Consider the following 27,500-nt stretch of genomic DNA (forward strand, 5'->3'; position numbering starts at 1 on the left):
ACTGGACCCCTGTGTAAAAAGTTTGGGGACCTAGAATCTAGGAGGAGCGTGAATTCGGTCCAGACTTGGGTTTGGGGGTCACCGCCTCCTCTCCTTCCTAACCCTCACCCTTACTCTTCAGGACAGTTGTGCAACCTGGTCTCCCCGCACCCGCCAAGGCGGGCGAGCAGTGGAGGACGGCAGGGCGGGGGCTGGGTACCCCTCTCCGCCGCAGTCTATGGGCAAATTAAGTACAGGCTTAGGGCAGGAAAAAAAAAAAGTGACTTTTCCCAGAGCGCATTCAGAAGCCACTGAGGGAGAGCCTGTCGGATCCCTGCGTTGGGTAGCTCTGCCTCGGAGCGAGGGCAGAGGGCGCTGAGCGAGCGGAGCTGGCACCGCACTGGTTCAGGGCCTCTGACCCGCGGGGCGGGACGCTGGGACCGGGTTGTGGCGGGCGAGCGGACCAGGAGCTTCTTCCAGGTGGGAGGCCGGCCCGCCGGCACCACGTACCCCAAACCTCCCCGGCTATTGAGCCCGTCGTCGGTCTGAACCCTCCTCGCAGGCGCGGAGTCTTGGTCCAGCCTTGGAAACCCGGCGCCGACGAAGACCACCTGAGCGGCTGGTCGCCGCGGCGGTCCGCCCTGCGGGAAACGCCACCCTGGACTCGCGGGAGGATGAGCCACTACCTCTCCGAAGCCGCTAGTGGGCGGGTCCGGACCCGCAGAGCAACCGCCACTGCTTCCGGTCCCAAAGACAGCGGCGCCGGAAGCCAGGGCCGGGGCTGAGGCCCGATGCCAGCTGCGGCCTTCCGGACGGGGCGTTGCGGCCGTGGGCGAGGTGCCGGGCGGCAGAGGGGCGCGCTGGGCGGCAGCACGGCCCGGCTCCGAGGCCTCCGGCCTTCCCGGACGCCTTCTGGCTGAGCTCCCCACCACTCCGCCCTTGAACTTGTTTGCCCACAGGCTAATGGGATACTCGAGGAACCGCCTCTGCCCGGTCACTCATTCGACTCAGACGTCCAATCACTGTACTGCCCGGTGGGGTCGGAGGTAACCTGGTATGGACGAGGTCGAAAAGGGCATTCCGGAAGGGCCCTTTCGAAGATGAGAAGTTTTTGACAATTATTTGCGTTAATGCAAATGAGACTCCCAGTAGGGGCTGCATTCCAGGGAAAATGACCCTTTCTACCCCCTGGTTTTGCTTAATGACAAAAGAAAGATTGAAACTGCAAATAGAAATCTGTAAGGAGGGAAAGGAACAGGGTGATATGATAGAGGGACTGGGGGAGGGGGGCAGAAGGGTTAGCATTGTAGAAGGGTAGTCCAGGAGAGCATCTCTGGAGAGGTGAAGTTTGAATTGAGAGCCTAATAAGGAGCCAACCATGGAAGATCTAAGAGAAGAGTGTTCCAGGGGAACAGCCAGTGCAAAGGCCCTGAGGTAGAAAGTGAATATAGTCAAAGAAGAGTAAGGAGGTTGTGTTTGGAGTATGGTAAATGAGGGGGAGAGTGGTGGAAGATGAAATTGGAGAGGTAGTTGGAGGTCGACTCAAAGAGCCTGTAGACCATAAAAAGGAGGGTGGATTGTATTCTGAGTACAGTAGGATTCTGTTGTGTTTTTTTTTGTGTTTTTTTTTTTGTTTTTTTTAAATACTTTATTGATTTTACAGAGACAGGAGAGAAAGGGGAGCATGGAATGGGAAGTAACAACTCATAGTTGTTTCAGGCTAGTTGTTCATTGCTTGCTTGCGGTATGTGCCTTAACCAGGGAAGCCCAGGGTTTCGAACCAGCTACCTTGGCATTCCAGGCCGAAGGTTTATCCACTGCGCCACCACAGGCCAGGCGGATTCTGTTGTGTTTTAAGCAGAGGAGTGGTGGGTGCATAAGGTGAGGAATGGATAAATGGGGGGGGGGGTACAAAAGTGTAAGAGTTGGGTCAGTGGAGGCTGTCCAATTCTGTGTCAGGCAAAAGAGACCTGTTGGTCAAATAAGTTTGTAAATATATATATAAGGTCTACCGGAAAGTTCTGTCCGTTTTTGGAATAAAACAAAATACAAATTTTTCTTACTGTCAATAAACTTTATTAAATAATATAATTGCCATTATTATTAATGATTTCTTGCCAGCGTGAGGGCAATTTGTATATCCCATTTTTGAAAAAATGTTTTATCTTTTGATGCGAAAAATTGAACCAGTGCTTGTTTGATATCTTCTTCATTTTTGAATTTTTTGCCCTTCAAAAAATTTTGTAAGGACCAAAACAAGTGATAGTCGGAGGGTGCTAAGTCCGGGGAATATGGTGGATGCGACAGACATGCTTCTGTAGCATTTCTTCCTTGTTGAAATTCGTAAAAATTACAGTGGTGTAAATGAACTTTATCAGTAGCCATGGATACACTATCGCTTCACACATAAGACTAACGTGAATCAACTTTGTTTTAGTTAATTTGCTACGTCAGTATGTATACACTAAGTGATAAAAATAGAGAGGCACACATGCGCCAAATAAACATGTGCTTACGTGTCGAAACTTGTGATAGAAACGGACAGAACTTTTGCTTTGGGTGTGGGAGACAGGCTGTAAAGCAAGGGTCCCCAAACTTTTTACACAGGGGGCCAGTTCACTGTCCCTCAGACCATTGGAGGGCCAGACTATAAAAAAACTATGAACAAATCCCTATGCACACTGCACATATCTTATTTTAAAGTAAAAAAACAAAACAGGAACAAATATATTTAAAATAAAGAACAAGTAAATTTAAATCAACAAACTGACCAGTATTTCAATGGGAACTATGCTCCTCTCACTGACCACCAATGAAAGAGGTGCCCCTTCCGGAAGTGTGGCGGGGCCAGATAAATGACCTTAGGGGGCCGCATGTGGCCCGCTGGCCGGCCGTACTTTGGGGACCCCTGCTGTAAAGCCTGCGAAGTCATTATAGCCTAAGGCTTAGTTTTAAGACTAAGCCTTTCCCGCCCTTTTACAATAATACTAAGATCTTTTCAAAACTAAGCTTTTCCCCACACCCTTGACTGTTGCATGATGTGGGGTGGTACACTCTTTTTCTTTTTCTTTTTTTTTTTTTTTTTTACAGGGACACAGAGAGAGAAAGTCAGAGAGAGGGATAGATAGGGACAGACAGACAGGAACAGAGAGAGATGAGAAGCATCAATCATCAGTTTTTTGTTGTGACACCTTAGTTGTTCATTGATTGCTTTCTCATATGTGCCTTGACTACGGACCTTCAGCAGACTGAGTAACCCCTTGCTCGAGCCAGTGACCTTGGGTCCAAGCTGGTGAGCTTTTTTTTTTGCTCAAGTCAGATGAGCCCGCATTCAAGCTGGCGACTTTGGGGTCTTGAACCTGAGTCCTCTGCATCCCAGTCCGACACTCTGTCCACTGTGCCACCGCCTGGTCAGGCGGGTGGTGCACTCTTATGAGGAATCCCATTTATGCCTCAGATAAGTGGCTTTGTATCAGAGACTTCCTTATTTGTATATTGGCTTAAACGTTTTGATTTCTACACTATAAAATGGGGCAGACCAGGAGCTCTCTCTCAGTTCCTGAAATTAACATTGCAAGGAGAGGCAGCCAAGATGGCGGACTGCTGAAGGAGAAGCCAGTTTGTGCAGAGAGGAGATGGGGAACAGGTGAATAAGGCCGGTGAGCTAGAAACCTTTGATTCTAGGAACTCGAATGAGTCAGTGGCTTTGGGAGCCCTGATTGGAAAGGGAAGTGTTTTCCCACTGTGTATTTCTCGCCCACCAGGTGTGAACTAGGATTAAAGCTAATGGCCCGCCGGTTCTGGGCTCCGTTGTTTCATTACCGTCTATCCAAATCAAATTCGAACCTGCACGGGCCAGGCGGCTCTGATGGTGGCTGTGGCTACTGTCTTTAGGACCTTTCTATGACTTATACAAACTTCCCCTCCTTCTTCTTACCTCTGAAGGGGTTGTCCTGTTTCAGGATGCTGAAGATCGGATGAAACCCCCATCATACTTTGGGGGATTTTAACATATCACTCATGTGTCTTCTTGCCCACCCCCACAGGTTTGAGCTCAGGCCCTCTAGCCCCAAGGATTAGGAAATGGAGGCACCATTTAATCAGCAAATCTTCACTGAGCACCCACTATGGTCCTGGCCCTGGGCTGGACACTAAGGGGAGAAAAAGGTCCAGATACACTGGTCTCCAGGCCTGAACTTCTCACAATTTAAGAGGGAAGACAGACGTGTGAACAGGCAGTTACTGTGCCACAGTGCTGAGGACTCACATATATGTGGTGTGAACGTCCTCCCACAGAGGTTTGTGAAGAAGAGGAGTCAGGGAGATTTCCTTGAAGGCTTTGTGGAGAGCTGATGATTAAGCTGCATCTTGTGCTCTCCGTACAGAGAAATGCAGAGGGCATGGTGGACATAGGAGCAGCTGTGCAAAGCAAGCAAATGTACAGCAATAAAGGGCGTGTATGTCCAGCTGTGGCAGTGAGATTAAAGGGGTGACAGGATCTGATGTCTTGCTTTGGAGGAATCACCCTGGTACATGTGAGACCCTGGGGAGGAGGGCTTTGGACAATGGTTATGAAATTCCATTGGATTAATTATAAAGTTTGCCAAAGATAAACACACAGTCATCTATCCTTCTCAGTGAAGATGACGGATGGTGATTCAGTCAGAGTGGCTCACCTGGACAGGATGAATTAGCCTCCTGGGCTTTTCAGACCAAATACTTACAAGCAGTTGTTTCCTTAGTTCATTTATTTTCTTAAATTTTTTTATTGATTTTTCTCAGTTCATTGTAGATTTCATTGGTCCACACAGGGCCTTTTTCTCCTTTGTATTTATTTATGTATTCCCTTTTATTTCTATTCCTCCCTTCTCCCCTCACTGTAGGAAACCATTCTGATGTGTTTAGCCTTTTATTTGCATGTGTCCTTGATTGTAATGCATATATATATTTTTTAAACTTTTTAAAATTTATTCATTTTAGAGAGGAGAAAGAGAGAGAGAGAGAGAAGGGGGAGGAGCAGGAAGCATCAACTCCCATATGTGCCTTGACCAGGCAAGCCCAGTGTTTTGAACCAGCAACCTCAGTGTTCCAGGTTGACGCTTTATCCACTGCGCCACCACAGGTCAGGCTGTAATGCATATATATATATATTTAATTTACATAAATGTTATTCTGCCTAATTTCATTTCCTTTTTTCCCTTCAGGACCATGTTTTGGGATCTTATTTATGTTGCCTTGGGCATATCTGGAGTATGGTTTCTAAATACTATCCAGATTTTCATACCTGGATCCCCCACATTTTACTTCCTTGACTTACCAGTTCCCACAGTGATGAGGGCCTTAGACTGTCTCCCTCTGCCAGCCACTACAGACAGTGCTGGGATGAAAATCGGTGTACCCAATTCCCTTACTCAGCTTTTTTATTTTTTAAATCCATTTATTTCAGAGAGAGGGAGGGAGAAAGAATCTTGTATGTGCCCTAACCAGGGATTGAACCCAGAACCTTGGCATATTGGGATGATGCTCTAACTACTGAGCAACCCAGCCAGGGCCTTTCCTTGTTTTTTTTTGTTGTTGTTGTTGTTATTTTTCTGAAGTGAGAAGGAGGGGGACAGGACACGGGGACAAACAGACTTCCATATGCGCCCGACCAGGATCCACCCAGTGTGCCTACCAGGAGGCAATACTTGGCCCCTCCGGGGCATTGCTCCACTGCAAATGGAACCATTCTAGTGCCTGAGGTGTAGGAAATGGAGCCATTCTCAGCGCCCAGGCCAACTTTGCTCTAGTGGAGCCTTGGCTGCGGGAGGGGAAGACAGAGGTAGAGAGAAAAGAAAGGGGGAAGGGTGGACAAGCAGATGGCCGCTTCTCCTGTGTGCCCTGGCTGGGAATCGAACCCTGGACTTCCACACGCCAAGCCGATGCTCTACCGCTGAGCCAACCAGCCAGGGCTACCTTCCTTAGTTTTTTAAAACAATTTCAAGATTCTGACTTGGGTTTCCCTTTGCTAATAATCCTGGTATCATGGGTGTCTGATAGAGTTAGACCAGGGGTCTCAAACTCGCGGCCCGCCCACCAATTTTGTGCGGCCTGCAGACTAATCAAACTTCGTGGATTAGTCTGTGGGCCAGTCTGCGGGCTGCACAAAATTGGTGGGCGGGCCGCATGCGGCCCGCGGGCCCGAGTTTGAGACCCCTGAGTTAGACTGTTTGGCCTTGGTGAGATCCTGATCGTTATTGTTGTTTTGTTGTTGTTTGTTTTGTTTTAAGTTAGAGAAGGTGAGATAGACTCCTGCATGTGACTCACTGGTAACCCCTATCTGGAGCAGATGCTAGAATCAACTGAGCTATTTTTAGCACCTGAGGCTTACGTTTGGATCAACCAAGCTATCCTCAGTGCCTGGGGCCAACACTTGAACCAACTGAGCCACTAGCTGCGGGAGCGGAAGAGAGAAGGGGAAGAGGGGGGGGGCAGAAAAGCAGGTAGTCACTTCTGCTGTGTATCATGACCGGGGATCAAACCCGGGACATCTGTATGTCAGGCTGATGCTCTATCCACTGAGCAAACTGGCCAGGGCCCTGATTTTTCTTGAACGATGTTTATTCCCCTGCCGGATCACTCGGTTGGTTGAGTGTTGTTCGGAAGCGCAGAGGTTGCTGGTTCAATCTCCAGTCAGGGCACATACAGGAACTGCTCAATGTTCCTTTCTTTCTGTCTCTCTCTCCCTGCTTCTCTTTAATAAATAGCTATGTTTACTTTTGGTAAATTGTGATTCTGGTTCCCAGACATTCTTGGCAAACATCCTTTTGTGCCACCATCTTTCCTAGTTGATCATCTCAAGGCTCTGTGGTTAATTTCCTGTTTCTTGTCATGAATTGTTGCTCTACACCATTCTAACCACAAATATTGGCTGTTTCCCTTTCCTGGTGCGCTGGTGGCCTGTTAAGTTGGTCTACAGAGCCCAGTGATGCAAAGTACTCCAGAGACAGGAGCCAGACTGCCCACTTTTCAGTTCTCAGGTTCTCCACTTCCTGGTTGTGTGACCTCGAGCAACTTGTTTCATCTTCCTGTGTCTCATTTTCTCATCTGTAAAGTGGGTCTAATAATTATACCTACCTCATAGTGTTTTTGTAAGAATTAATTAATTAAAACATGCAAAGTTGTTAGAACAGTTCCTGGCATATAATAAGCCCTTATGAAATATTAACCATTAATAGCAATAATAATTATTATTTTAATATTATTTCAGACAGGAGTCCCATAATGGCTCATATTCAGAGGGGGGCATAGGCACCACTTGTTTTATTGTACTTCACTTTCTTGTACTTCCAGATGTTTTGTTTTCATCAACTTGGAGGCAAAACTTTCTATCAGCAAAAAGATTATAACTCATTGACAGCTCAGATGCTGGTTAGCCTTTTTTAGCAAGAAAGTTTTTTTAATTAAGATGTTTACTTTTTTTCTAGAGATAATGCTGTTGTATACTTAACAGACTGTGGTATAGTGTAATCATAACTTTTATATGCATGGGAATCCAAAAAATTCATGTGACTTGCTTTATTTTGATATTGTTATGTCTGAACCAACCAGCTGTATATCCAAGGTATGCCTTCATTTGCTTTGGAAGCATGTGTTCTGGACACGATTGCAGACTTGAGTGTGTTAGCATCATCCCTAAGGAGAGATGGCCTAAACACAATGCAAGGCTCTGGGTACCATTTTCCTGTCACTTGTCCCCTGGCTGCACTGAGATGATGAGGCCAGGACTGATATGCTGGTGGGAGTGGGCAGAGAGTGATGAAACTGGAGAATCTGGATGATGGTCACTTTGGGTACAGGATTCTCCTTCTGATGTCACTCTGTACTCTTCTTTGAGAGAACAGACAACTGGCTAGATTTGAACATTTCAGATTGTCCTTTTATTTCTAGTCCCATGGCTGAAACATTATGAATGTACTCAGTGACACTTAAAAATAGTTAAAAGGGTAAATTTTATAGGTTGGTTTTTTTTTTGTATTTTTCTGAAGTTGAAAACGGGGAGGCAGTCAGACAGACTCCTGCATGTGTCCGACAGGGATCCACCCAGCATGCCCACCAGGGGGCGATGCTCTGCCCATCTGGGGCGTTGCTCTATTGCAACCAGAGCCATTCTAGCACCTGAGGCAGAGGCCATGGAGCCATCCTCAGCGCCTGGGCCAACTTTGCTCCAATGGAGCCTTGGCTGCGGGAGGGGAAGAAAGAGACAGAGAGGAAGGAAAGGGGGAGGGGTAGAGAAGCAGATGGGCGCTTCTCCTGTGTGCCCTGGCTGGGAATTGAACCCGTTACTCCTGCACACCAGGCCGATGCTCTACCACTGAGCCAACTGGCCAGGGCCAAATTTTATGTATATTTTACCACAATTAAAACATCATACTTAATTCCCTGGATGGATATGTCAGTTGGTTAGACCAACATCTGGAAGTGCAGAGATTGCCAGTTTAATTCCCCGGTCAGGGCACATACAGGAACAGATCGATGTTTCTATCTCTCTCTCTCTCTCTCTCTCTCTCTCCCTTCCTTCTTCCTCTCTCACTAAAATCAATAAATAAAAATTATTTTTAAAAAATTCATATTTAGCCTGATCAGGTGGTGGTGCAGTGGATAGACTGTGTCAGACTGGGATGCGGAGGACCCAGGTTCGAAACCCCAAGGTCGCTGGCTTAAGCACAGGCTCATCAGCGTGAGCACGGGGTTGCTGGCTTGTGCCCAGAGGTCACTGGCTTGAGCAAAGGGTCACTCACTCTGCTGTAGCCCCTCAGTCAAGACACATATGAGAAAGCAATCAATGAACAACAAAGGAGACTAAGGAGCTGCAACGAAGAATTGATGCTTCTCATCTCTCTCCCTTCCTGTCTGTCTGTCCCTCTCTGTCTCTGTCACACACACAAAAAATTCATATTTATCTGGTTCAAGGCCTTGCACTTGCCCGGTCAAGGCACATGTGAGAAGCAAGCAATGAACAACTAAAGTGAAGCAACTCTGAGTTGATGCTTCTTGCTCCCCGCCCCACTCCTCTCTGTAAAATCAATAAGTAAAATTTTTTTAGCCCTGGCTGGATTGCTTGGTTGGTTAAAGCATTGCCCTGAAGTACAGAGGTTGTCACTTTGACCTGAGTCAGGGCACATACAGGAACAGATAAAGTTCTTGTCCCTCTCTCTCTCTCTCTTCCTCTTTCACTAAAATCAATAAATTAAAAAAAAATTTTAATCATACTTAAAAGGAAAAATAAAATAGGAGGGCACCAGGTAGGAGCAAGGGCGGGAAAGCTGCTGGAGGAGGTGATCTCTGACCTGCCTTGGGAAGGATGAGCCAGCTTCTCAAGCAGTGAAGGTGGTGATAGGTAACGGAGGGCATCCGGGAGAGCAGCCAGCATGAACCAGGGCCCAGAGTTATGAGGAAGTAAGGGTTCTGGCTGCCCATCTATGGATGAGCAGCAGGGCAAACTGAGGCTGGGATAGTGGGCAAGGCCCATTGGGTCAGTGTGGTTGGCACTTGTTCTTTAGGCTATGTTTCCAAATACGTGGTGCCTTGAGATACGAGTTCAATTCGTTCTGTAACCGAGCTCATAAGTCAGTCAACTCGTATATCAAACAAATTTCTCCCATTTAAAATAACTGAAATAGATTTAATCCGTTCCAGCCCTGTGAAACATCCCCAAACCATCCTAAATTATGAAAAAGACATGTTTCTTTTTTTTTTTTTTTTGTATTTTTCTGAAGCTGGAAACAGGGAGAGATAGTCAGACTCCCGCATGCGCCCAACTGGGATCCACCCAGCACGCCCACCAGGGGCTACGCTCTGCCCCTCCGGGCGTCGCTCTGCCGCGACCAGAGCCACTCTAGCGCCTGGGACAGAGGCCAAGGAGCCATCCCCAGCGCCCGGGCCATCTTTGCTCCAATGGAGCCTTGGCTGCGGGAGGGGAAGAGAAAGACAGAGAGGAAGGGGGGGGGTGTAGAAGCAAATGGGCGCTTCTCCTATGTGCCCTGGCCGGGAATCGAACCCGGGTCCCCCGCACGCCAGGCCGACGCTCTACCGCTGAGCCAACCGGCCAGGGCCAAGACATGTTTCTAATTAAGAAACACACATGTATACTTTACCAATGCATAACAAAATATATGAAATAAAAGAAAAAAGTGTTATTTAGTACAGTACTGTATTCTTACCTTGGAGACAGACGAGTGTGGCTAACAGAGGTGAATGGCGGAGGAGGAGGGAGGGAGGAAGGGATGCAGGCACTGTAGACACGTAAACTAAAACTGCACTTTCTAAACAGTAAATGTAAACTAAAACTGCATTTTCTTTAAACAAAACTAAAACTGCACTTTCTTTATTTAAAATGAAACCAGGGCTGACCTATGGTGGCGCAGTGGATAAAGCGTTGACCTGGAAATGCTGAGGTCGCCGGTTCGAAACCCTGGGCTTGCCTGGTCAAGGCACATATGGGAGTTGATGCTTCCAGCTCCTACCCCCTGTCTCTCTCTCTCTCCCTCTCTCTCTCCTCTAAAATGAATAAATAAAAAATAATAAAAATTTAAAAAAAATAAAATGAAACCACAAAAACTTAATTGTAAAAAAAATGCACTTTCTTAACTTTAAACTTAACCTAAGCTTAACATTACGTATTTTTCATTTAAACATCACCTGTTTTTGCCTTTTTGGCTGCACTTGCGGCACTTTCACTTGCAGGACTTTTGAATAAAAATCTATCCAAAGAAGTTTGCTTTTGCCTGCCTTTTAAAATGTTACAGAAATGTGACAAACAAGTGTCATTAAAAAGTGCTGAAATATGACCAGTTGAAACTTTTTCTGGGTGTTTCTTTTCAATGAAACTTGAAAGCTTCTCCCACATTGCCAGCAAGTCTTTAATTTCACTTGTAGAAATCACTTCCTCCGACTCTACCTCCTCCTCACTAGTAATCGCTTGCAAAAGCTCCATATGTTGCATCATTTGTAGCTCCTTCAACTCCTCAGTTAAGAGTTCCTCCTCATGTTCCTCAATGAGCTCGTTTATGTCACCCTCATCTACCTCCAGACCCATCGACTTTCCGAGGGACACAATCTCCTCCAACACTTCTACCTTGGTCTCGGTCTCTGGTTCGAATCCTTTGAAGTCCCTGTCTGCAACAACATTAGGCCATAACTTTTTCTATGCCAAGTTCAAGGTTCTTCTTGTAACCTCTTGCCATGCCAAGTTAATAATGCATAAACATATCACGATGTTGTAGTGATCTTTCCAAAACTCTAGAAGGGTTAGATTTGTATTCTCAGTCACATCAAAGCAGCAGTGGGACAAGTGCTTTGTGTAAAGCTTTTTTTTTTTTTTTTCTACAGAGACAGAGAGAGAGTCAGAGAGAGGGATAGACAGGGACAGACAAGACAAGAATGGAGAGATGAGAAGCATCAATCATTAGTTTTTTGTTGCGCATTGCAACACCTTAATTGTTCATTGATTGCTTTCTCATACATGCCTTGACCGCAGGCCTTCAGCAGACCAAGTAACCCCTTGCTCGAGCCAGTGACCTTGGGCTCAAGCTGGTGAGCTTTGCTCAAACCAGATGAGCTCGCGCTCAAGCTGGCAACCTCGGGGTCTTGAACCTGGGTCTTCTGCATCCCAGTCTGACGCTCTATCCACTGCGCCACCACCCAGTCAGGCTGTGTAAAGCTTTTTAAAGTTGGAAAAAACCTGCTGATCCATAGGTTGCAAGATTGAAGTCGTGTTGGGCGGGAGGTAGAGGACTTTCATAAATTTGAACTCATCGAGAATGTCATCTTCAAGATGAGGTGAGTGGGCTGGAGTGTTATTAAGGATTAGTAATGCTTTCATTGGGAGTTTATTTTCTTGAAGATATTTCTTCGCTGCAGGACCAAAGTTGAAATTTACCCATTCAATGAAAAGCTGCCACGTAACCCATGCCCTAGCATTGGCATGCCACATAACCTGCAGTTTTTCTTTAAGAATCTTGTGAGTCTTTTTTTTTTTTTTTAACGGAGACATAAAGAGAGTCAGAGAGAGGGATAGACAGGGACAGACAGAGGGGAACGGATAGAGATGAGAAGCATCAATCATCAGTTTTTCGTTGCGACACCTTAGTTGTTCATGGATTGCTTTCTCATATGTGCCTTGACCACGGGCCTTCAGCAGACCAAGTAACCCCTTGCTCGAGCCAGCGACCTTGGGTCCAAGCTGCTGAGCTTTGCCCAAACCAGATGAGCCCGCGCTCAAGTTGGCTGCATCCCAGTCTGACGCTCTGTCCACTGCGTCACTGCCTGGTCAGGCAAGAATCTTGTGAGTCTTAAAGGCTCAAGGATTTTCGGAATGATACACTAGCAGTGGCTTTACTTTACAGTCACCGCTAGCATTTGCACACAATGCAAGGGTCAGACAGTCCTTCATGGGTTTATGGCCTGGCAGCTTCTTCTCCTCTGCAATAATGAAAAGTCCTCCGGGGCATTTTTTTCCAAAACAATCCTGTTTCGTCACAGTTGAATACTTGTTGGGGGATGTAGCCTTCCTTTGCGATAAGCGCTGCAAATCGTGCTATGTACTCCTCAGCTGCCTTAACATCAGCACTCGCAGCTTCACCATGCCTCACCACCGAGTGGATGCCAGATCTCTTCTTGAAATTTTCAAACCAGCCATAACTTGCCTTAAACGTATCTTCTGCTGCCTCTTTTGAGGTTGATGGTTCTTTCTTCTTCAAGTTTCCATAAATAATATGTGCCTTTTTGCATATTACAGTCTCCATCACTGTATCTCCTGCCAGCTCTTTCTCTTTCACCCACACCAACAGAAGCTTCTCCATTTCTTCATGGATATTTGTCCTTAATTAGGACAGAATTGTAGTTCCTTTTGCTGGATTTGTGCTTTCGATGGCATACTTTTGTTTAAGGATGGTACAAATTGTAGATGTATTGCGGTCGTACAGCCTTGCAAGTTCAATCACTCATACACCACGCTCTTGTTTTTCTATTATTTCTTGCTTTACTTCTATCAACATCATTCTCTTCTTCTTCTCACCACTGTCCTTTACACTCACTTTCTTCAGACCCGTAATAGCACACAAAATGAAGTTAGTAAAAAATGCAAAAATGATACAAGAACGAGTACAGTGCACGAGATTCAACTTGATTCTATGGGTAACACGTGAGAAAGAACGAGATGCTGGTGTTGTGCTGCTGATACTGGACCCGTGTACCGATGTGCCAACTAGTGGCAGCTTCCTGAATCACGACTCGTATCTCGGAATTTCGCTCAGATCTTGAACAAAAATACGGACCGAGTCGCAGCTCGTATCTTAAAAAAAATGTTGGTCTGCTCGTATCTCAAGGTACCACTGTACCAGCTTTTCAAGGACTGTCTCCATGGCTTCCACCACTTTAGTACATAAAAACCCAAGTTCACTAACTGAAGAGAACGTGGCCATAATTAATGTATGAAAATACGCGAAATATGACAGTAGGCATTGTACGTATGGATTTCTAGTTAGAATCTCCTGGTGAGTGCTCTGTGAGATATGCTTTCTCTTCTGATTAAAAAGAGATGAGCAGGCCCTGGCCTGTTGGCTCAGCAGTAGAGCCTCAGCCAGGCATATGGAAGTCATGGGTTTAATTCCTAGTCAGGGCACACAGGAGAAGTAACCATCGGTTTCTCCACTGCTCCCCCTCCCCTTCTCTCTCTCTCTCTCTCTCTCTCTCTTTCTCTCTCTCTCTCCCTCCTTTCTTTCCTTCCTCCCTCTTCCCTTCCCGTAATTGTGGCTCAAGAAGTTTGAGTGAGTTGGCCCCAGGTGCTGAGGATGGCTCCATGGCCTGCCTCAGGTGCTAAAAATAGCTCAGTTGCTGAGCAATAGAGCAGCAGCCTCAGATGAGCAAAACATAGCCCTGTAGGGGGTTGCCGAGTGGATCCCAGTCAATTGGGGCACATACTAGAGTCTGTCTCTGCTTCCCTGCCTCTCAATAAAAAGGGGGGAAAAAAAGATGAGCAGCCCGACCTGTGGTGGCGTAGTGGATAAAGCATTGACCTGGAATGCTGAGGTTGCAGTTTGAAGCACTTATGAGAAGCAACTATGAGTTGTGCTTTCTGCTCTTTCCCACCTTTCTCCTCCTCAAATCAATAATTTTTTTAGAAAAGAGTTTATTTATTGATCTGAGAGAGAGAGAGAGAGAGGACTATCAATCTATGCTCTGGCCAACACTCTAACCAACTGAGCTATCCGCCCAGGGCAAATATAATCTTAAAAAACAGAGAGAGAGAGGCCCTGGCCGGTTGGCTTAGCGGTAGAGCGTCGGCCTGGCGTGCGGGGGACCCGGGTTCGATTCCCGGCCAGGGCACATAGGAGAAGCGCCCATTTGCTTCTACACCCCCCCCCCTTCCTCTCTGTCTCTCTCTTCCCCTCCCGCAGCCAAGGCTCCATTGGAGCAAAGATGGCCCGGGCGCTGGGGATGGCTCCTTGGCCTCTGCCCCAGGCGCTAGAGTGGCTCTGGTCGTGGCAGAGCGACGCCCCGGAGGGGCAGAGCATCGCCCCCTGGTGGGCAGAGCGTCGCCCCTGTTGGGCGTGCCGGGTGGATCCCGGTCGGGCGCATGCGGGAGTCTGTCTGACTGTCTCTCCCCGTTTCCAGCTTCAGAAAAATACAAAAAGAGAGAGAGAGAGAGAGAGAGAGAGAGATGAGCAAGGATTGTAGAGTGAAAAGAGTTGAAAATAGAGTTTTCTCACCATGATTTAAAAGCCCCTGTCCTCGTGCCTGCCTGCACTCTTCACTGGGCACCCTGGCTAGGGGAGATGGAGCTATGGACAGATATGTTAAGCAAGCACTATTTTTTTGGTCAAAACCTAAGAGGAGGTTTAGAAAGTCACAGAGGTGGAAGACATGAGCTTTAGGAAACAAGTTACAGAGGCAAAGAAGTTAAGCTGGGCATTTCTAAGCATTGACATATGGTACAGGTGATGAGGGGGACCTGGGACCCCTCCCCACTGTGTCCCCCAGGTGGGGCCTGACACAGTGGACCCTCCTCCTGCCCCCAGGCAGAGGCCACCATGGAGCAGTGTGCAAGTATAGAGAGAGAGGTGGACAAGGTCCTACAGAAGTTCCTGACCTACGGGCAGCACTGTGAACAGAGCCTGGAGGAGCTGCTGCACCATGTGAGCCAGCTGCGGGTTGAGCTTGCAAATATAGGTGCGTGTCCCTCAGCGAGAGCCCCACTCCTGCCTCCCTATGGGCCTAGGGCCGAGGCTACTTGGTGACAGGGTGACTTTTCCTGCTCTGTCATTCCTTAGATATGGATTATAAGGAAGAAATTTTCCCTTTTCTCTTATTTATATATATACTGCTCACAAAAATTAGGGGGTATTTTATTTTATTTTGTGAGAGAGAGAGGGACAGATAGGGATAGACAGGAAGAGAGAGATGAGAAGCATCGATTTTTAGTTGTTCATTGATTGCTTTCTCATATGTGCCTTGCCCAAGGGGCTACAGCAGACTGAGTGACCCCTTGCTCAAGCCAGCAACCTTGGGTCCAAGCCGGTGAGCCTTGCTCAAACCAGATGAGCCTGCACTCAAGCCGGTGACCTCAGGATTTCAAACCTGAGTTCTTCACGTCCCAGTCCGACAACGATGCTCTATCCACTGCGCCACTGCCTGGTCAGGCAGGGGATATTTTATAGCTTCATATTCATTTTGAAAATATCCCCTAATTTTTGTGAGCAGCATATTTATAGATATTTATTATCAGTTCTCAGTAAGAACTTCTTATTTTATTCAGTGGGTTATAATCCATTACTGTTGCTACACACTTTGATGCTGAAATGGTGTAGGATTTGACTAGATGTAGCTCGTAGCTCCTCTGTCCCCACACTTCTTTTAATTGAGCAGATTCACATTAAAAACACCCTTTTAAAGTATATAATTTAGTGATTTTTAGTTTAATTACAGAGTTGTGCAATCCTATCCACCATGTAATTTCAGAACATTTTTATCACCCCAAAAAGAGACAATAACTCCTTCATTCCTCCCTCTCCCTTAGCCCCTCGCAACCACTGATCTACTTTCTATGGACTTACCTATTCTGGACACTTCATATATATGAAATCGTACAATAAGTGGCATTTTGTATTCTTTCATTTAATGTTTTCAAGGTTCATCGCTGTTGTAGTATGAATCACTATTTTATTCTTTTTTCTGTGTTGGATCTGTTTAACTTTTTTTTTTAAATAAATTTTACCTTTTATATTTATCAAAGTTCATTAAAGAACTCCCCAAATAGAGGACCTGAACAGACACTTCTCCCAAGAAGACATACAAATGGCCAACAGATATATAAAATGATGCTCATCTTCACTTGCTACAATGAGATTATAGCCTGGCTGGTTGGCTCAGTGTTAGAGTTATCCTGGTGTGTGGATAACTTGGGTTCAATTCCTGGTTAGGGCATACAGGAAAAGCAACCATCTGCTTCTCCACCCCTCCCTCTTCTCTTTCTTTCTTTCTCTCTCTTCTCCTTCCACATCCATGGCTTGACTGGTTCCAGTGCATCAGCCCTGGGCACTGAGGATGGCTCATAGAGCCTCCACCTCAGGCACTGAAAGTAGCTCAGTTGCGAGCATAGCCCCAAATGGGCAGAGCATTGGTGCCAGATGGGGGTTGCCAGGTGGATCCCCGTCTGGGCACATGCAGGAGCCTGTCTCACTCTCTCCCCTCTTCTCACTTGGAAAAGAAGAAGAAGAAAAAAGACTACAATGAGATACTGCCTCACACCTGTTAGAATGGCTTTTATCAACAAGATAGGTAATAACAAGTGTTGGAGAGGCTGTGGAGAAAAGGGAACCCTGATTTACAGCTGGTAGGAATATAAACTAGTACAGCCATTATGGAAGACAGTGTGGTGATACCTCAAAAAATTAAGAATAGTACTACCTATGACCTAGAAATCCCTTTATTAGTTATCTTCCCAAAAAACTCAAAAACATTTGTACACAAAGACACATGCTCTCCCATGTTCATAACAGCATTATTCACAGTGGCCAAGACATGGAAACAACCAAAGTGTGCTTGATAAAAGATTGGATAAAAAAGATGTCATACATCTATACAATGGAATACTACTGAGCCATATAAATGATGACATAGTACCATTTATGACAACATGGATGGACCTTGAGAACATACTAAGTGAAATAAGTAAATCAGAAAAAGCTAAGAACTGTGTATATGATTTCACATAGAGGTGGGTATAAAACTTAGATTCATGGACATAGATAAAAGTGAAGTGGTTACAGGTGGGAGGGGGAATGGGGAAGGAGAGTAAAGAGCAACAAATATAGGCCTGACCTGTGGTGGCGCAGTGGATAAAGCGTCGACCTGGAAATGCTGAGGTCGCCAGTTTGAAACCCTGGGCTTGCCTAGTCAAGGCACATGTGGGAGTTGATGCTTCCAGCTCCTTCCCCCCTTCTCTCTCTCTGTCTCTCCTCTTTGTCTCTCCCTCTCCTCTCTAAAAATGAATTTAAAAAATTAATTAAAAAAAAAGAGGAACAAATATATGGTGATGGAAAATGATTTGACTTTGGGTGATGGACACACAATACAATCGACAAATGCAATGGCAATATTCACCTGAAACTTTTGTATTCCTACTGAATCAATGCTGATCAATTGATAAATTTAATTTCTAAATAAAATATAAGAACTCCCCAAATTATTAAGTCTTCATTCATCAGGAATTATTCATTTACAGAGCAGGCCATCATTATATATATATATTTTTTTCAAGATTTTATTTATTCATTTTAGAAGAGAGAGAAAGGGAGAGAGAAGTGGGAGGAGCAGGAAGCATCAACTCCCATATCTGCCTTGACCAGGCAAGCCTGGGTTTTGAACCAGTGACCTCAGTGTTCCAGGTCGATGCTTAATCCACTGCGCTACCACAGATCAGGCCCATCATTTTATATCTTAAATCCCAGGACTCTCCTGCACTCCTGTGGGCCTTGATTAGGCATCCACAGCGCTCTTCTCCTTTCTCAGTGATGCACATGGCACTCACTGTTTTGGTCTCTGGGCAGGTTTAGCAGGGCTTCAGTGACTTCTGCATCTTTGAAGAGGCGGGGCTTCACCTGCCACACCCAGCATCTTGCAGGCTGAAAGCAACAACTAGTATGGGCACTCTTAACTCTCCAGCCTCCTCAATCCTCTGTTTAACTTTTTGAGGAACTGGCAAACTGTTTTCAAAACAAAGCTGCAACATTTTACATCCCTACCAGCAATGTTTGAGGGTTCCAATTACTACACATCCTCACCAACTCTTGTCTTTTTATTATAAGCATGCTAGCAGATACGAGGTCATATCTTAATGTAGTTTTGCTTTGCATTTTTCTAATGACTAATGACATAGAACATCTTTGTGTGCTTATGGGCCATTTATGTATCTTTGCTGGAGAAATGTTCATTTATTTATTTTTATTTTTTAGAGAGGTAGGAAAGGAAAGAGATGAGAAGCATCAACTCATAGTTGCATCACTTTAGTTCATTGACTGCTTCTCATATGTGCCTTGACCGGCGGGGAGAAGAGGGGAGAGTGCTCCAGCTGGGCCAGTGACCCCTGGCTCAAGCCGGCGACCTTTGGGCTCAAGCCAGCAAACTTTGGGGCTCAAGCCAGCAAACTGGGGCTCAAGCCAGCAACGTCAGGGTTTTGAATCCAAGTCCTCAGTGTCCCAGGTCGACACTCTGTCCACTGTGCCACCACTGGTCAGGTTCATTTAAATTTTGCCCATGTTTTTATTGTGTTGTCTTGTTATTGTTGAGTTGTAAGAGTTTTTTATATATTCCTGATACTGAACCCTTAGAGACAGGAGTAGGAACATCCAGCTGTTTGTGTGTGCCCTGACCGGGGACCAAACCAGCAACCTCTGTGCTTCAGGATGATGCTCCAACCAACCAAGCTATCTGGCCAGGGTGACTTTCTTTTTCTTTTCTTTTTTTTTAAGTGAGAGGAGGGGAGATAGTGAGACAGACTCCACATGTGCCCCCGTGCTTGAACCATTCAAGCCACAGGAGGGGAGAGAGAGAAGGGGGAGAAGGGGAAGGAGGGGGAGGGCAGATGGTCACTTCCCCTGTGTGCCCTGACCAGGAATCGAACCCAGAATGCCCATATGCCAGGCTGATGTTCTATCCACTGAGCCAACTGGCCAAGGCCAAGAGCAACTTGATAGTGTTGTTTGAAAACAAAAATATTTAATATTGATGAACTCCACTTTATTTATTTATTTTTTGGTTCTTTATGCCATATCTAAAAAAGCACTGCCTAATCCATGACCTTGAAGACTTACACCTATTTTTTTTTTTTTTTTTTTGTATTTTCTGAAGTTGGAAACGGGGAGGCAGTCAGACAGACTCCCGCATGCGCCCAACCGGGATCCACCCGGCATGCCCACCAGGGGGCGATGCTCTGCCCGTCTGAGGCGTCGCTCTGTTGCAACCAGAGCCATTCTAGCACCTGAAGCAGAGGCCATGTAGCCATCCTCAGTGCCCGGGCCAACTTTGCTCCAATGGAGCCTTGGCTGCGGGAGGGGAAGAGAGAGACAGAGAGGAGGGAGAGGGGGAGGGGTGGAGAAGCAGATGGGCGCTTCTCCTGTGTGCCCTGGCTGGGAATTGAACCCAGGACTCCTGCATGCCAGGCCAACGCTCTACTACTGAGCCAACCGGCCAGGGCCTTACACGTTTTTTTTATCTAAGAGTTTTGTAGTTTGGGTTCTTAAACTTGGTTTTTGATCCATTTTGGTTAAATTTTGTGTTTGGTGTAGGTACAACTTTTTTTTTTTTCCCCCCATGCACATGTATACAAGAGAGAGACAGACAGAAAGGGAGAGAAACGAGAAGCATCTATCTGTAGTTGTGTCACTTTTAGTTGTTCATTGATTGCTTCTCATATGTGCCTTGACCTGGGGGCTCAGGCTGAGTCAGTGACCCCTTTCTGAGGCCAGCAGCCTTTGGGCTCAAGCCGGTGACCTCAGGATTTTGAACCTGGGATCTCAAAGTCCCAGGTCAACACTCGATCCACTGTGCCACTGCCTGGTCAGGCTTTCTAAAAAATGCACATGGAAAAAACTTTAAGGTCAAAAAGGCTGACCGTAAAAACTGAGTCTCTCTTTCACCCCTGATTCCCAGTTTTCCCAAAAGTCTCCTGTTGCATTTCTCAGGTGTCCTTCTAGGCAGCACTTGTGTGCACATGCAGTATCTTGTAGAAGTGTCTGTTCCCCTCCCTTTTTTAGACAGTGAGCATAACACACACACTTCCCTGTATCTAGCCTTTTCCCTACAGTATGTCTTGGAGGGCGTTCTGTATCAGTACATAGAGTTATGCCTCACTCTCTACCATTATGTGGCTGTGCCATGCTTTTGACGGAATCTATTAATGGCTTGGGGGGTCCTTGGTAGTGTAGATTGGAGGATTCCAGGTTAAAAGGCTTTGGTTTCCTAAAAATGTTGCTTTGCCCTAAAGGGCATGTGTCTAAAGAGTGTACAGTATTACTCTGTGACCTGGGGGGAGTAAAATGTGAGAAAGGAGTGGCAAGTGGGGCTTGGGAGGGCAGTGCAGATGCTGGGGTGGAGTGTGGTTCTGCCCTGTCTTCCTGAGGTAGGTGGCTGGCCCAGCCACCACCTCCGTTTGTATTTTTCAGGATCCATTCACTTACAAGGATAGAAACCCAACTCAGACCAGTGTAAACAAACATACACAAACAAAAGGGGGCTTGACCTTGGGCTCAGGTAACCGAAGGGTCCACACCTGGTCGTGTCTGGTGCCCACGGAGACCCTGGTCCACCCTGACTTGGTTCTCAGAGCCAGCTCTGGCAGTGCCCACAGCACTCCAGCAGCTCCTGCTTGCTCTGTGTCTGGTGTTTGTTCAGAGCCTGGTTGAAGGCACTTCTCTTCCAGGGCTTCAGGTCTTGGAGACGAGACTCTCCCTGGCTTTCTTGGGTCACATCCCCTTCCCTGAACCAAGGTGATGCATGTAGAGTATTGTAGACGCTGGACCAGAAGAAGGATCCAATGCCCTGTCTGCCCTTCTCTTCTCCAAGCCCCATCTTCTCTTGGTGGTTGGTCTGGTTCCAGCCCGGCCATGAGGTGGAAGACACTTTGAGCTGGAGTCCGGAGCCAGAAATCCCTGGCTTCCCTGGCGGTCACAGCCTGCCTGGTGTCCTCTGAGTTGATAAGAGGCATTAACATGGGGACAGTGGTTCAAAGCCATCTCACACGTGGCATCTCACTCAAGATAGTAAGTGATGGTGAGGACCAGACTTTACATCTGTCACTGCTGTGTCACCTGGCAAGTCCCTGCCTCAGCTTCCTCAGCTATAGGACAGGACACTAACAGTGCCCACTGCACCACATGTGGTGAGGATAAAATTAGGCGAGATAAAGGACTTACACCCAGTAAGTGCCCAGTCATCTTCAATTCACAGCAATCTACCAGGCAGTGCTATCACCCCCATTTTACAGATGAGGAAACAGACTGAGAGATGAACTGGCCAGTTCCAAGTCATGCAGTGAAAATTGATGAGACCTGAGACAGAAACTGAGTCTATCACTCGGAGTTCAGGGCTGCCTCCTGGGCCTCCGGGCAGCACATAGGATAGAGGAAGCAGGGACAATTCTGCTCCTGTGTCCTGACTCACTGCCAGTGTTTCTCTGCAGTCCTCCAGGGGACCCCTCTGTCAGCCAACCTCTCCTTGGTGATGTCCCAGTGCTGCCGGAAGATCAAAGACACCGTACAGAAATTGGTTTTGGACCACAAGAATATTCACAGCAGTGTCTCCTGAGTGGGCAAAGCCATCGACAGGGTGAGCGTGTGTGTGCCCCAGAGTGGGCGCGGGGATACTTGGAATTGCTGTGTCCTGGGCTCTTCAGGAAAGTAAGTGTGGGGAGTGTGAGTGCCGAGTTACAGGGCCCTGTCTCTCGTCCTCGTCAGGACTTTGACTCTGAGGTCTGCGGTGTAGTCTCCCGCGCAGTGTGGGACTCTTGGGAGAAGCAGCAGCAGGTCCTGCAGGCGGCCATTGTGGAGCACCTGTACCAGCAGGGCCCGCTCGGTGTGGCTGAGGAGCTGTGCCAGGTGACGGCCACAGGGAGGTGCTGGGACCTCCTTTCTGTTTTCTTTACATTATGTTCCTGTGATTCTTGAAATAAATGTATTTTAGAAAAGAATTAGGCCTTCTGCTATAGAGAGAAGGTAGCTCTAAAAATAGACACAATGAAAAGTGAAGTCATTAATTTCTAGCAGGGTTGGCTGCCAGGCAGGGTTCTGAGTTGAGGTCTGATAATCCTTTCTTAAAAAGGGAGATTAGTAAAATGTCAGAGTAGCTTGTTAGGGGTTAAAGCACACTGTCAGTAAAAGTAACTATCCTTTCTCTTAAAGTAATAGAGGGTTGTAAAGGAATAATTTCTCACCATGCTACTCAGCACAGGGATGGGACTGTCTCCATTACCCTGGTTGAAGTTGTGATCTGCCCTGTGGGAGGCTAGTATGTGGTCCTCAGCCTCGCAGACCTGAAATGGGAGGGGCCAGATGGCTGGCAGGAGACATGGCTCCTCAGGCAGACCCTGACTCTCTACAGCCTGTCTTTGGCAGATGAAGTTTTATTAGAGCAGAGAATTTTGGAAACACGGTCTTCTAGTGATGGGATCATGCTCTCCCGTAAGAATCTATGCTGAACATGGACTTGGATTTTAAGCAGCCTTTCCTGGAGTTGAAAAGAATCCTAGAAGCTCTGCACAAACATAACCCGGGGCCAGCATTGGAGTAAGTGGGCACTGGGGTGGGCCAGCAAGGAACAGGGCTTATCTGTGGTCTTCACCTCCCCCAGTGTACTTGACATACCTGCAGCTCTGTCCTGCGGCCTCATGTAGGGTTTTGGAGCCCACCTCTCTGTCCTGGCTCCCCTGGGGCTCCATTTCTCACCCCACCAGCTCCACACTCAGCTGGCCCCTGTCTTCCGAGATGGGCCATCTCCGACAGGCAGCACCTGCTCGAGTTCAGCAGCTTCCTGGACTTCAAGCTGCACCGACTGCACTTTATTTGCCTCCTGGCTGGTGGCACTGACAAGCAGCTGGAGGCCCTCAGCTATGCCAGGCACTTCCCAGCCCTTTGCAGGGCTGCACCAGCGGGGTAAGTGCCCAGGGTGGGCACTGCCGGGCTGTGGCAGATGTTAGCATATCGCCAGCCTGAGGACTGACCCCTCCTGTGTTGTCTCCGAGAGAAACTCCAAACTCAAGGCTCTGCTCCTCTGCCTCTGTCACACCCTCATTTCAGAACCACCTCCAGTCCCCACCCTGGCTGTGTGCCACGCTCACGCACAGCACACTGGGCAGTGGTGCCAGGACACACCTGCCCTTGGCCGCTCGCCCCAGCTCCACCTCCTTCTGAGCCCTCTTCCTTCACACTTGGACTTCCAAACACGGTAGTGTGTCACCTTCCAGTGTCCACCATCAGTGATCACCCTGCTACTGCTAGGAACTGTATTCTTTAGCTCCCTTCATATTCATTACTTCACATTTTATCGAGAAACATCATGAAAACCAAGCAGTGTTATTAAATTTTAGCTAGATATCTTCTGATTTTTTTATTTTTTTTATTTTTTTACAGGGACAGAGAGGGAGAGGGATAGATAGGGGACAGACAGACAGGAACAGAAAGAGATGAGAAGCATCAATCATCAGTTTTTTGTTGCGACACCTTAGTTGTTCATTGATTGCTTTCTCATATGTGCCTTGACCGTGGGCCTTCAGCAGACCAAGTGACCCCTTGCTTGAGCCAGCGACCTTGGGTCCAAGCTGGTGAGCTTTTGCTCAAGCTAGATGAGCCCTCCGAACCTGGGTCCTTTCGCATCCCAGTCCGACACTCTATCCACTGCGCCACTGCCTGGTCAGGCTGAATTTTTTTTAAAGAAAGGGGTATGTGTTAGTGTTGGAGAATAGACATGAGTGCCACTCAAGAATTTTTTTTTTTTTCAGAAACAGAGAGTCAGAGAGGGATAGATAGCGACAGACAGGAATGCAGAGAGATGAGAAGCATCAATCATTAGTTTTTCGTTGCGACACTTTAGTTGTTCATTGATTGCTTTCTCATATGTGACTTGACCGTGGGCCTTCAGCAGACCAAGTAACCTCTTGCTCGAGCCAGCGACCTTGGGTCCAAGCTGGTGAGCTTTGCTCAAACCAGATGGGCCCGTGCTGAAGCTGGCGACCTTGGGGTCTCTAACCTAGGTACTCTGCATCCCAGTCTGACACTCTATCCACTGCTCCACCGCCTGGTCAGGCTAGGCCACTCAAGATTTGAGATTCCTTCCCTGATGCAGTGGAAGGACGAGAAGAGAACCAAGACCCCTCCTTCCTGATGCACAGGGTCGTGGTACCTGTCTGTCTCACATAAACAGCCCCACTGGATTGTAGGGGAAACTAGTTTCTACATCAGGGCATGTTTTGGTCCCTGCCTGGCTAGACCAGGTGCCCTGGAGCCTTGGGGCTCAGCCTGCTCCCTGTCCTGCCTCTGCAGCCACGCTGTCCCTGGGGCTGGGCGCTGAGCCCTGGGAAGAAGCTGCCTCCTGGGCCCCGCATGTGCTGAGCTGCTCCCATTGTCTTGTAGAGATCCGGGTGGTGATGGGCAGTCTGGTGTACCTGCGGCCTGGCTTGGAGAAGTCACCCTACTGCCACCTCCTGGACGACAGCCCCTGGGCAGAGATCTGTGAGACCTTTACTCGTGATGCTTGTTCCCTGCTGGGGCTTTCTGTGGTCACCCCTCAGTGTCAGGTACAGCCAGTCCTCTGGACAGGGCAGGGAGAGGGATGGTTTCCAGGGAAACAGTCTGTGTTGAGGACAGTGCTCCTCCCTTCCCAGACCTATACTGGCTAAGTCATTCTTCAATAGGAATTACCTAACCCTGGCAGGTGCGCGGTTGGTTGGAGCATCATCCCAGTACACCAAGGTTGCGTGTTTGATCCCTGGTCAGGGTACCTTAAAAAAATTACCTGTATCAATAGCTGGAGAAGCTGAGAAGAGTTATAGCCCAAGGTCACCAAGAGGTCAGTGGCAGGTCAAGGTGCCTATTTCGTGAGGCCTCTTGAAGGAGGTCCCCATCTTGCCTGCTCCTTACCACTGAATTATCTATCACGAGAGCCTCTGCACCTGGCTTCTCTCAGCCTCATCTCTCAAACACCACTGTGTGTTCGGTAAATTTAAGTGGCTGTTAGAGGTTTCAGATTTTCTCTCAGAAGGCTCCTGTACAGTAGTGCTCTTCTCATGACTCCACACCTAGGAGTTAGAGGTACTGTTATCCTCACTTCACAAAGAGAAAACAGGCTCAAGATGTGAATGAACTTGCCTAGGGCCTCACAGGGAAAAGGGGGGATGTGGAACTGACCTCAGAGCCACTCACTACACCACTGTGGACAGTGTCACGGTGCATTTACATAGGCTGATTGTGGAATCTCATGCCCACACCCTGTGGTAGACTCCGGTTAGAGGATGGACAATTTTCCAGCAGGAACTCCATCTATATATATCTCAGGCAGGAAGACTGCCCTCTGCATCCTAGGAATTTAGCTTCCAGAGTTCCAGTCAGTGGGCTCCCACTCCCACCCACATCACAGTGAAGGCTGAATCTGTGCCCCATTGCTAAGGGCCCCAGTTGGTATCCAGTTACAGAGTTGTGTTATGACAGCAGAGGGGAAGACAGGCAGACAGGGGTCCTTTCAAACTCATCACTTTCCCCATCACATCAAGAGCTTTTCAGTGGTTTCGATGAGTGGATACCTGCTCCCTGGATCTTCCTTCTCTTGTCGGTTCTCAAGTTTTGGGGTGCATTAGAATGACTCGAGTTGGATACACGTTAACTACATGTGCAGCACTTTATGAGCAACCTGAGGCTCTCAAGGACCGATTTGACCATATGCCACTTTAGAACCTTGACCTGAGTCCTATGCCAATGACAAGTGTGCAGGCCCTTCAGTCTGTCTGCTGGGGTCTTGGACTGGTCACTCCAGCCCCTGCTTTGTTCTGTAGCTTTGCCTCTGGCTGCGTGGCACTGCCTGTGCTGATAAACATCAAAGCTGCGATTGAGCAGAGGCAGTGCGTGGGGGTCTGGAGTCACAAAGACGAGTTACCGGTGAGCCCTGGCTGAGGGAGATATGGGCAGATGGCACTGGGGAGGACAGCCACAGCAGGAAGGAGCCTCACCCCTCGGCTGGCCTCTGCAGATTGAGACTGACCTTGGCATGAAGTGCTGCTACCACTCTGTTCACCTGCCCCATCATCTGGTAGCAGGCATCGATTCCAACCGTCCCATCAAGCTCATTTGTGGCCATGTTATCTCCCAAGATGCACTCAACAAGCTCATTAATGGAGGAAAGTAAGTTCCCCAGGCTCTGCTTCCTTGGCTTGGCTTTCCTGCTGGCCCACCCCTCAGATATTCTGGGTTCTTCTCCCCTTGCAGGCTGAAGTGTCCCTACTGTCCCATGGAGCAGAATGCAGCAGATGGGAAACGCATCGTATTCTGACTCCTGCTGGAAGGAACTTTAAAGTTTCTCCTTCCTGAGCCTCGCTGCTTCACAGAGGTGGGGTGGTTGGCTTCAGAGGATTGTGATTTGTGTCAGAGCAACTGGCTGAGTACCCACACAGCAGGGGCCAAAGAGGGAGGTGAACCCGCTGCACAGGCAGCTGGCTCCCTGTGAGGCAAGTTCCTGCTGTCTCCCTGTTTCCATTTGCCACTGACCTGCTAGCAAATGACAGGACCAGAGGACTTGGCTAGCAGCCAGTTTCCCATCCCTGCTCTCAGCCAGGTCTTACTGCCATGCCAGTGCCCTGTCCCCTCCTCCACTGTGCAGCCCCACGATTGGATATAGCCATCTCTCACTGTAAATGCTCTGGGCTAGAACTTTGAGCCAATATGATCACCTGCCTTCTCCTTCTTTTGCCTGCCTTTAGCTTCACCGACAAATTACTGCATGTCCGCTGTACATAGGTGCTGGCATAGCCAGGCTGCAGCTGCTGCTGGGACCATGGCAGCCACAGTACCGTTAGAAGAACCCAACCCGCACCACTGACTGGGTGGGAAAGCTGGGAGATGTTGGTACCTGGGGAAGACACTTGCATATCCTCATGTAATATCTCATTACCTCCGTGTTAGAAACCAGTGCAGGGAGATTTGGGAAGATGAAACGACTTGCACAGCAGGGCTCACAGCTGGTCAAGGAGACCTGGGGGTTAAACCAGATGAAGCCCAAGCTCTCCCCAGTGTGTTCTGGGCTGCTGTGTGTACTGAGTCTATTTAACTTCATTTTCCTATTTACAGTGTCCTGTGTGGGTGGGTAAACTGTTTCCCTAATTTCCCAGTGACACTGAGGCTCGTTCAGGAAGAGGAATGGGGGAGCTCCTGACAGAGGCTGCAGGCGTGCATGTAGTGGGGTCTGGGTGCAGCTGCCAGCAACTCAAGCTGGGAGGTGAAAAC

At 47.8% G+C, this 27,500-nt stretch overlaps 1 protein-coding gene across 1 annotated transcript; it reads left to right on the top strand.

The window, feature by feature from the left end:
* The first annotated feature begins 845 nt into the window (after positions 1-845).
* On the top strand, positions 846-27,136 carry RMND5B (required for meiotic nuclear division 5 homolog B). The gene is given in 14 exon segments (XM_066388327.1): positions 846-1,025; positions 1,741-1,860; positions 4,960-5,101; positions 15,039-15,189; positions 21,698-21,843; positions 21,972-22,112; position 22,281; positions 22,700-22,799; positions 22,998-23,136; positions 23,138-23,165; positions 24,642-24,800; positions 26,038-26,159; positions 26,251-26,402; positions 26,487-27,136. Coding segments are annotated over 14 exon segments (1,548 nt in total). The 5' UTR covers positions 846-942; the 3' UTR covers positions 26,551-27,136.
* Positions 27,137-27,500: the final 364 nt, after the last annotated feature.

This window comes from Saccopteryx leptura, chromosome 6 (assembly GCF_036850995.1).
Source record: "Saccopteryx leptura isolate mSacLep1 chromosome 6, mSacLep1_pri_phased_curated, whole genome shotgun sequence".
Classification (NCBI taxonomy): Eukaryota; Metazoa; Chordata; class Mammalia; order Chiroptera; family Emballonuridae; genus Saccopteryx; species Saccopteryx leptura.